This window comes from Dufourea novaeangliae, unplaced genomic scaffold (genome assembly GCF_001272555.1).
Source record: "Dufourea novaeangliae isolate 0120121106 unplaced genomic scaffold, ASM127255v1 scaffold177, whole genome shotgun sequence".
Taxonomy (NCBI): domain Eukaryota; kingdom Metazoa; phylum Arthropoda; class Insecta; order Hymenoptera; family Halictidae; genus Dufourea; species Dufourea novaeangliae.
This window is the reverse complement of record NW_015374070.1, coordinates 2,869,215-2,880,701: the sequence shown is the minus strand read 5'-3', so window position 1 is coordinate 2,880,701 and position 11,487 is coordinate 2,869,215. Positions and strand designations below refer to the sequence as shown.

General features: G+C 39.1%; 1 protein-coding gene across 1 annotated transcript; it reads right to left on the bottom strand.

The window, feature by feature from the left end:
* Positions 1–2,356: 2,356 nt before the first annotated feature.
* LOC107190328 lies at positions 2,357–9,018 on the bottom strand. The gene is made up of 5 exons (XM_015579120.1): positions 8,872–9,018; positions 6,556–6,950; positions 5,516–5,908; positions 4,613–5,026; positions 2,357–2,852 (listed from the first exon to the last, which is right to left on the bottom strand). Exons 1-5 carry the CDS (start codon positions 9,016–9,018, stop codon positions 2,357–2,359), a joined length of 1,845 nt encoding a protein of 614 aa, XP_015434606.1.
* Positions 9,019–11,487: the final 2,469 nt, after the last annotated feature.

Genomic DNA, 11,487 nt, shown 5'->3' with positions numbered 1-11,487 from the left:
AAAATAAGAGTTTATGTAAATATCCGTAGGCGAATAGTAACTCCGTTATGGTTAATAAGAGTTACCCTAAGGAAATAGTTAATGGTATTATTTATTGCCAACTAGTTCGTGTTTTAAGTACAGCAATGACTCGTTCTCAGAAAATACTAATCTATCAATTTGTTTATAATCTAGTGAAAATATGACTTCACCCAACGTTTATAAATACAGATCCAGAGCTAGAAACTTTCATTCTTCTGTGACCTTCCGGGGTTGAGGAAGGTCCAGAGGGAATCTGAGAACATTGACTGACTAACCATACTATACCTAGCTTCTCGAGTATGAACTGCGAATAAATATTCCTTATAGTATGCATAATCATGAAATCGATAGGTACTGTATACTTCATCAAGACCTATGTATGTGTTTTACTCCTGTTTCTTTTATTTTGGAAAAATAACACAATTATTCTTTCGATATTAGGTACCCCGATTTCTCCGTATTTGCAAGTCAGTAACTATAAACAAAGGGATGATCGTTTACGTAGAACAGGAACAGAGGCAGTTGCCAGCCAATACCTGGCCCTAGCACGCGTATGTTTTCCTTATTTTCACTGACTCGTCTCGTTGAACGGACAGTAGTAAGAACGTGACCGCCAAATTTTTACCTGGATACTGCAATCATAACAATTTCGGCGAATTTGTTTAGCTTGACCCTTCCTCTACGACGCTTCATAAGTAAACTTTTAGTATTTGTGCGACCTTCGTAAGGAAACGACGTTTTCCAGTGTGAGTGCTCTGTGCGTGACATGTTTCGCAGCAGAATTCTTAAGAAAGAACGTTCGAGCACACCAGAAGGTACAATGTTTCTAATTACAATATAGTAAAACCTCGATGAGTGTCCGAAGGCTCCTTGGCATTGACAGGTCCCCAGGTGTAACGTTGACTTTATAGTGAGGTTTAGCATGTCGATAAAGCTTGGAATTCTAAAGTCAATGGTATTTGTTTCAGCTGTATCTGGGCATTAGTTTATGAAATATTTAATGTTCAATGCGAAGGAGCCTTCGGACACTGATCCAAGATTTACTGTATTACCCTCTAGGATTCGATACTCGTGGTATTCTTCGCGGAATTTTCAATGAACTGAAACGCAGAGTTCACGACCTTCGAAACGAAATTACAAACGACTGTTATACAATCGTCCATTTTATTTTCCACTTGAAATATTCTATTACACGGCGTGAACGCCTGATGACTGCCGATTTTGTTCACGGTCCCGTGGCCTATTAAGCAATCGCCGGCGATCGTCGAATATCTTACGATTGCACGAGCCCAAGATCTTGGGAGATTCTTAACTGCCCTCGACGGAAATGTCAAGGCGAGGTGGAGCTCCGTGGATAATTCGATCTCGTGGAACGATGAACTGGGAAACACGAATAAATTCCAAGGAGACTGTCGATCTAGCCAATTTCTATAATGACTAATATTTATCATCATTGGAACAGAAAGATCAGTCAGGTAGAAAGGAAAACAGAAGTATTACTAGGGGTGCTTCCAAAGTTCTGGGAATTGTGTTATAAATTGCTTATTATATTAATTTTCGTCTATATTACAATTGTAAATTTTCAATATAATTTCCATTTAACTGTACGCACGTATCCCAAACATGAAACTTGTTTTTTTGGGCCATCTGAAAAAACTTTTTGAGAGTCTCTTCATTAAGTTATTTAAATCGTGAAATCGCTCACCGTGTAAAGATTTATTCAATTTTGGCAAACGTTAATAGTTGCTGGGTGTCTGATCAAGCGAATAAAATGAATATGGGTGTAATTCCCAAGGCAATTCGCTTAAAATTAATTTTTAAGGGAATAATGGCCCTTGGAGAACTTACAACTTCTTCCATAGTTGAAAAATTTACACTTAAAAACACACCCATGTTCACCAAGAGGCTAAATAATTCTGATCGGCATTGACTAACTTTGTTGGTAAAACCTGTATGTACCTGAAATCATTAGTCATTACTAGCCTGCGGATTTTATGCATTTATAACCTATAGAGGTCTGTAAAAAAAATTTAAGGTCAAAACTCTCATCAGATCCAATAAGTTTTCTGGTTTATTCGGAACCCAACATGATACTTGAGGAAAGAAAAAACTTCCTACATTTCCTCTTCTCTGTATGCTTTAGAAAATATCATTTTGCATAAAAATCTGCAGTCTAGTCATTACCCCTGCAATATTCCGCCAGATCGCAATTCCCAAAACCTTGGATACACCTCTGCTACTTTTCGAAATATCTCCGCACCTTCCATACACGGATTTATTAATTGCACGACCTCCAATAGCTTTTCAGCCTTTTTCTCGTTAAACCACTTTGGTTTTAATTAGTTTTAGAGACACTGTCGCTGAATCGTTTGAATCCTTCCACGGTATCGACGTCTTTCGAGACCTCCACGGTCTTGGTCTCAACAACCGTTGTCACATCCGGCGCCAGAGTGGTGTTTCGTTCCTCTTTCTCATTTTCCTCGGTGGTACCCACCAGTTTCAATGCCTCGAACTCGTATTTTTCCGTGCTCGCGTAGTCCTCCTCGGCGCTCGATTTATGGTTCGCCGGGACCGTGACGATTTCCTCCGAATCGCCGCCATTGGTCCCCGAAGAGTCGTTCCTTTGCTCGTGTTTACTCTCGTTCTTGTTATCCAGAACGGTCTCCTGATAACGCGTCGAGGCTAAACTGGTCGGTTCATCGTCCTCCATGAATTTCGACCGTTCCACCGCCAAGTGTTTCGCGATCGTCTCTAAAGGTGACCAGACTTTGTTCACGAACTGTTGTCGTTCCTCCGCTGCCATCGATTCCGACCGGTGAATTATGTCGTGTCTGGAAAGGAAAGTTACGTGTTGAATGTATGAATTTATTCATTCTCGGAATCGAGGCGTTTTATGTCTTTCCTATCGAAGATCCACCTTCCCTCGACTGTATATCGTACAGGTCAGATTCGATTTTGAAGTGACATTATAAAACTTCTCGGAACGACACCATGGTATTCAGAATTGTCATGTTTACGTAAGAAAATCGACCATTCTCGAGATTTGGTAATACCCTAACTCTATACGCGAATTCGGTTGTTATATGTATACTTAATTACAGTGACAGTTAAATGTAAAGGATTCATTGTATTTTTCTTAATGTTTCTTTTATGAAATGGAATTAATTGTCCTTATGAAATTTTATTATCGACGCCTGAAGCCTGTTTTCTCTGCATATTCTTTACGTTCTTTATGATACATAATTCTCATATAAAGCACTAACACGCGTGCGGGTATTCTTCAATGTTAACGAAGCGGGTTGTTAAAGTCTTTATGAAGCAACCCGGTCATCGAGAGTAATTTATCGATGAACCTTCTACGAGTCGATCGCGCGTTCGTACGGATTTAGTCGGTGACATTTCACATGGTCGTACTTAACGAGCCTGGAACTCCGAGTTCGAACGGTTTCGTTCGATACTCTTTTTTTTTTTTTATTTTGTTTTCGTCGAATACGACAGCGGTCGTGCATACGTGGGTCGTTCGGTGAAAGTCTTTGTCGATCTTCCTGCTGTTTTAACAGATAAATCTTTGGATCCAACGCTGCCACGAGCGGCATTGTAATCGATTCCACGATTCGCAGGTTGATACGCGAGAGAAAGACCCAAGTTTGTGGATCACGAATGTATCTAACGAGAATTCTTAATGTGGAGATCGCTGTTACGTAATCGAAGCTAAGGGAGGCAACGACCGTAGCAGAAATGCTGGTAGCGTGGGTGGCAGGTTTACATAATTTTAAACGTTTCATTTTTTTTTTTGGAGAACATGTGGGCCGAATATATACGGAAATTCCCTGAAGACTCGGATTTAAATCATTTGTCAAGGTTGAAAGCGTTTCAGTAGTCGAAGAGAAGAACAGACTGCGCATATAGCTATGACAAAATTCTTGGTAAGGCGAAACAGGAAGACATTTTACATAAAAATATATATCGAAAATATGGAATAAGAATTGTTTCTGAAACTTTGCTTTATACTTACAAAACTAAATTTGAATATTGATTGAATAAGACGAGATTAATATGTATAGTATTAGGATGTTGCATAGTAAATGTCGTTTTTAAAGATTCAACGATTATGGCTTATTGCGAAGCAAATCTTTGTAATCGAAATAGAATCCATCTGACAAATGGAGACACTCTTGCTAACGAGTCACACGCTCCTTAATCCTACGTTAAACGATTTTTAAATGGCTGATGACCATGAAATGACATTTATTATACAACAACCTTTATATAATGGTTCATTATAATTTCAGAAACAGAGGAATTGGTATAAAAGAGAGAGTAACTTATCAGTGTGAATTACAAGTAGAAACAGCAAGACATAGACAGACCCATTAGCCAATTAAATTTCTTCAAAAATTTTATCTACTCAAAAGTTTCAATTTAACTTTACACGAGGAATCACAGTGTCCTCGTTCGTATCACGAATTCTTCAACATTCCGCAGAGCCTCACACACGTGAAGACGTGCGTGCTTAATTGTCCATGTTCCAGTACTTGTTTTTATACTCGAATTGATTATAACACCCAGAGTATTTATTTCGAATATTTACCTGTTCATTCTATTCTTCTTCTTCGGGTACAAGTTCAAATGGAATATCATCTGTTGCCTCTCCTCTTCCTCACTCATTGCCTGATTAGGCAATCCTCCCATTGATTGCGGGGCCGTGGCGTAAAACTTCGGCACTCTGTTCAACTGAATCGGCCGTCTGATGTCATAATCATCCGGGACAACTTGTTTCGGTCTCGAATTCTTCTTGTTCTGCTCCATTATGTCGGTGATCGGATAAATGTCCAGCATCACGCTGAACGGTTTTGGCTTCCGTTTCTTCGCGTAGTTGGCAGCGTACGGATTTACAGGTTCGTATTGAGATTCCGCTGCTGACGGGGGCTGTTTCATGTAATTTATTGGTTTGCCATATAAGTCGTAGTAAGGATTGTATCTGTGCAAGCCAGTTGGAGCGAATCTAAAAAAATGTGTTATTCTTTTCTCTAAACTATTTCTTGACTGCTTCACCCACGTTTCGATTGACGTCGAATATTGAGAATAAATATTGTACATTATAATAATTCCTAGTTGCTGGGAAAGTAACTTCGTTTTTGCTTATGTAAAATGAACAGCGTTTTCCATCAATCCCATTTGACTGAATATTTAAAGGGAACTTCAATTAAAAATTTCAAGGAAAATTGTATCATCGATTAATTATAATGGACGAAATTAGAATGCTAATTCTATAAATTGTTACTATTTAAAATTGTTGCTTTCATTTTAATGTCGTAAGACAATAAATCTTTTCCACCAATCCAATATCAGAATATTTAGTGTAATATTCAAGTATATGATTTCTTCGATATTTGCATGACGATATGCAAATGTTTTGATACAGACATTATCCTTCAAGCGGAATAATTTCGACAAAATAGACAGATTTATAGAGACAACAGGTTTTACAGACCTGACGTTGGACGTTGCTAAGAGATTGACATCCGCTGGATGTTTCGGTTTGTATTGATAAAACGGATCGTCGTTCGAGTAGCTGTCTTCCTCTTCAGATCTATCGCTGTTGGCCATCATCTCCCCGATATCTGGTACCATGTCATACTTCTTCGGATTCACATAAACTCCCGTGAATTTAATGCCCCTGTTCGGCACTTCCGCGTCGTGCGTCAGGTATTTTATGATGTCCTGAATGTTTCTGGACGAATGCGGATATCTGTACTGAGAGAGCTGGGGATATTTTATTCGCTTGAAAGAAGTTGGTTGGGGTGTTTTTAGCTCCCAGTGGAAAGGCGTTGGTCGACTTTCCTCCGAGCTTTCTTCATCTTCGCTTACACCTGGGTACTTGTACCTACGTGAGAATCGATTAATTTTTCGATATATTAAATCACTGTCAATGATACGTGGTACTATATTAATAGAATCGTGCACATGGTAAACTTTCTTCCTTGAATAGTTTTCAATACTTTTTTTCACACAATTTCGAACACGTCTGAGTACTTATTATTTAAAATTTTATATGTATACATTGAATTTTGTTTACCTGAGATCGTAATACTCGTTGTATAACGAAGTCAAGCCAATCTACCTATATTGATTTCGACAAAATACAATTGTGCAACATATGAATTAAAGAGAAACTTCTTCAAACTCCAAGCAAAGAGAATGAAAGTCGAATGTATCAATAAACGAACGAGACTCACAACGGTTTTGGCAGGTATTATTATAAAACAGTTAATATTTTTTTCCTACAAATCCTCCAAAAAAATTCGTTTGCATTATGAGAAGTCAAAACTTTTTCACATGTAATAAACAGAAATGTCATATGAATAATTCGTATCATTTCATTTTTAATACTTTGTAAAGTTGTATCGTGTTTTTCATATTGATTTCATATTACACGTTTCTTCGATCAACGAAAAATGTCATTAAAAAATTATTCAACATTTCATGACATTGTGAATTATGTATCAAAAACCATGAAATATTTAGTTTTACCTTTGTCTCAAACGGTAAACAACAGCATGGTTGTCAAACAACTGTTTTCCTTCCGCAGGAGACTCTTCAGCGTTATTGTCCACGGACTTCAGAACCCTCCTTCGTAATTTGAAGTTGTTCAGATTCTGAGACCTTTGTTCAGCTTCGGATTCTTTAAAACGATCTGTGTCCTCGTGAGATAGAATGTAGCCCGAATTTTCATGGTCAGACCGATCCTGGATATAGACAGGATTCGTCCTATTCACTTCCGACACGTGAGTAGAATTGGAGAACTTCAACGTGACGTTTGTTGGTTTCTTCAGGGCATTTTGCAATATGTACTTGTGTTTCGTTTCCTGGTTAACTTTACTGTGTAATGTCGTGGCGTTCGTGAAATCGTATAGGAATATTCCGATCTGCAACAACAAATTATCAACTTCATAATCTAGGAAAATTATACAAAGAACTTTACACAGGAACATGTAAATTTACAAAAGAACTGCGATTATTAAAATGATATTCACCACCAAACTTTCTCTACTTTGAATATCTAATAATGTTACACTTTCAAATATTGTTTTGTGTAGTATGAAACAGAACGTTGAGCATGGAATTTGTACAAATGCTTGTAGACGAGTATTACTACTTGTAAATTTTCAGTCATTCATCAAGTTTCAATGGGATCGACGGCGTTCTTTGGTGCACGCCGGTTAATTTGTGTCAGAACACAGTTAACGCCCTATATGTGAAGCACGCAGAAATCTTCTTTGACGCTTGGCTCGCCATGCATGGAAGGGTTATACCGACGTTCGCGGTGAAATTGCGATTTTTAACGTCGCTGCTGCACCTGTTACATTAATCATGGGAGAAAACTAGAGAAGATGTAATTGCGCCCATTGTTCTCCGAAATGGCGTCTTGTTAAGACGGAAAGGGACAAAAAGTTTACTTTTAGTGAAACCATTATTGTTATCCCTTTGATCTTTATCGTTCTTCACTTAGTTTGTGTATGTTACTTAAACTGAAAATGTCAATACAATTTCTCATTCTTGCTCATTATTGAAAACAATGGTTGACGAAAAATTTTCTTTAAAAATTGAGTTATTTATTAATCGAATATGAAATAAAAAATTAATTTTTTTTTGGGCGTCAACACATTTACGTACACCATAAGTGCACACACATTTCCACTTGATTGACAATTAAGAAATAAACCGTGGATTTTTTATGGATTAATAATTCTGTTACATTGAATTATGTTGTTATTGATTCTATTGGATTAAGCTATATTGCTATAATATTCCACCTATAAAACGTGTTTGGAATCTCTGTTTTATCACGAGCTCTGCATTTCAAATTCATCGCTAGCGTAAAATCAATATAATACAGAATTGAGACGTTTCGTGATCAAGCACAGCTTTCTGGCATTTAAAAAAAGGAAGCTACTTGTTGCCCCGATTAAAGTAATTCGAACGTGGTTTCTAGGGATCCATAATTACTAGCGGAATTTCCACTCGCGTTGTTCTACGTTAATTAAAAATTTATCGGCCTCTGGTAAATGCAGATTGGATCGTGCAAATACGTGATGACGGATATCGTTTAGACACGATATAACATTGTAAAATGTTTAATGATCTATGGATAATAATCCTTGATCACGCTTAGGAAGTCGTTGAACCAGGTGAATGTAGAAACAGGAAGCCGTACGGATCGACGGTTTCCAAGATCGTAGGATTTTGTAACGTGGCCGTCTAAAAGCGGAAACTGGTCCTCCGTAGAGCAAATAACGCGATATGTAGGTGAGTAGCGTGCAAATATTAACACAGGCGGATGAGTGTAAAGCTATTAGATGGATACTAATGATCAGAGTCGATTTATCCAAGAATATGCATTCTTCTTTCAAATTATCTGTCTTTAAAATAATTTCCTGACTATATGAAATATGTTCTGTCTCCGTTAATTTCAACTCAGGTACATAAAATTGATATCCTCTGAATATGAGTTGTTTGATCAGAGAGATATGATAGACAGATGAAGAGTTAGTAATCAATAATTATAAGTGGAAGTTCAAAAAGAGCTAAATTATTGAACGAATGAATTGGTAATTGTCTTATTTAACTACTGTTAATGGTGTTAATTATTGATATAACGCGTTAGTAATTAACCATAATTAGTGATATTTAGTATTCATAATTAGTGATAAATTGTGGTATTTACTATTTACAATTAGTGATAATTAGTTAGATTTCTTAGTCAATTAGTGAAGTTTGGTGACTTAAAAGTAAATTTATATGTGTACGCGTTATTGTAGTGTATTCAATGTCTGGCGAAGTACTCACTAGTATCACTGCAACCACCACCATAACTCCTATTGCGAATTTTCTCGTAGTGGAACTGTAACGGCTTCTAATATCTCGATCACTGTGATCTGAATAAAGTCCAAGCTGGGATGTACTGATCGCAGTTCTTCGTTCTGATTCATTCATGTCCTCTCACGTGTTCTCTCGACTCACGTCCCTTGTAATCATTCATTGGCGACGTCCAAAATCCTAAAATCGACCCGCTGATCGTTCGTGCACTCAAGAACTATTTTAAAAAGTAACTCAAGACCTTTCTACCTTTCCAATCGAACCTTTTCCAATCGACAAATAATCGACATTCATAGAAAGTATAAATACTCGACGTTTCACGCGAAACTCGTTAAAATAAGCACGGTATCCCGGAAACATTAATCATCGATCGAAATATTATCCGATAGCTTGTGATCGATTGTGGACCAACAAAGAAAAACTGTTTTTAGTTTTAGATTGTTGTTCCGTAAACACGCGAGACGATGTTCTTTCAGAGCTCCATATGCAACTAACGAGCTCCCATTTCGCGCTACGGAGTTTTCACCGGTGATCCCATCACGAACCTAGAAAATCGCTTTGTCCGTGGGGGAGGCTCGTTATGGTAGTAATAGCCGGGTTATGGACTACTTACCACGCCATGAGGCTCGAGTCAAATATCGTTGCAACGATATCCATCAAGTGAATGTCAATGTCATTGTGTCAGGGCGATTCACTCGACGGATTAACCATCCTTTTTTGTTCCCTTTAGCGTGTTCAACCGATCGAACTAATTGTCGGCTTCGATTCGATCAGAAACGACGTATGAAACTTTATAATTCACTTTTCGAATCGAATAAGATGATTTAAGTAAAATACGGATGGAACAATTTATCTAGTTCAAGGATCTTTATTTTATTGTGAAAGTATATTCGTGATACGTAACGAACAGACGTGTCATTTGGGAACGTCGTTTTATGCAAAACCATATTTCATAATCATTAATATTCATGAACGAAGAGGATATCGTGGGTGGAAAGGTGACTCTTGAAACCCTCTGGCTAATCAGGTGTGTGTTCTTCTTCGCCACCGTCCACCGTGTTTCGGTTGAGTCTAGTGGATGAACGTTGCGTGGAAAAGATCAACAGTGCAGCTGAAATTAAGTGTCCGATTCACGTGGGACGGTGAACGCGAAGGACTTTCTCTGACAAACATTATTATCGAATAATAATAACTGACATTGTTAAAACTGGCGCGAAATAGAAATCTGGCGCGCCGTAATTTAAAAAGATCTCTGTGCATCTACCCTTTCTAACTTTTACGTCTTTCACCGAGGAGCAATGACACGCTGGTTACATTTTGTACAAACTTTATTTACTTAACCGTGCGTGGTGGTGTTACACGATACGAAAGAAGTTAAACTTCCTGCAGAGAACAACTTTTTTCAGACCGTTTGTAACACACGACATTGTCGACGTTGTTTTGTGTCTATTAGAACATTTTAGTCATTCACAATTATTACATTTACTAAAATTTTCACCAGATGTCCCGGATACACGCGCACTTGATACTAGTAACTGACAAACGATTGACGCTGATTTTCATGTTTCTCTCGCTAGCATAATAATCCATTGACACCGCGTTTCGTCTCTTGTCTATGATCCATAAATTATCTCTTATTTTACACGTATGTATATAAAAAATTACAGAAGAGAAAATGTAGTTTGCGATTGTGTCAGTTCCTTGAAATCGCCTGCCTCGGTCCTTCATCGGACGAACGGCGGCAATTCGAGTGGATTCTCTGGAACTGGATAGAAGTAACCGATTGGTCTCTTCGTGGTTGGCGGTAGAGTCGGTGTAGGCGCTGGTCGTCCGGTTGGTGGTGGAGTGTATTCAGTTGATGTATGCGTAAGAGTGTAGAGAGGTGTCGGCGGGGGCGGTGGAGTTATGGTGACTCGTGGAGTTGACGGAGTAGAGGGTGGAAGATATGGGTCAGGACGAGTAGTGCCATACGATGGGACGGGTCTAGGAGTGGTTCCATAAGATGGCGTTGGGGGAGTACCATAAGATGGGGTGGGTCTAGGAGTAGTGCCATAAGATGGGACGGGTCTAGGAGTGGTTCCATAAGATGGCGTTGGAGGAGTACCATAAGATGGGATAGGTCTAGGTGTAGTGCCATATGATGGGACGGGTCTAGGAGTAGTTCCATAAGTTGGCGTTGGTGGAGTACCATAAGATGGGGTTGGTCTAGGAGTAGTGTCATACGATAGGGTGGGTCTAGGAGTAGTGCCATACGATGGGACGGGTCTTGGGGTACTCCGATCAGGTGGTAAGTAAGTGTTGGGTTGTGTTGGAGGTCGTACCGGAGGGCTGGTTGGTGGTAAGTAAGGTGGGGATGGTGTTCTAGGTGGCTGGGGTGGAGAGGGAGGTCTGGTTGGTGGTTGTGGAGGGAAAGGGGGTCTAGTTGGAGGCTGTGGGGGGAAAGGAGGTCGAGTTGGTGGTTGCGGTGGATGAGGAGGACTAGTTGGTGGTTGCGGGGGGAAAGGAGGTCGAGTCGGTGGTTGCGGTGGGATCGGTGGCAAGTAAGGAGTCGATGGTGTGTTAGGTGGGTGAGGTGGAGACGGAGGT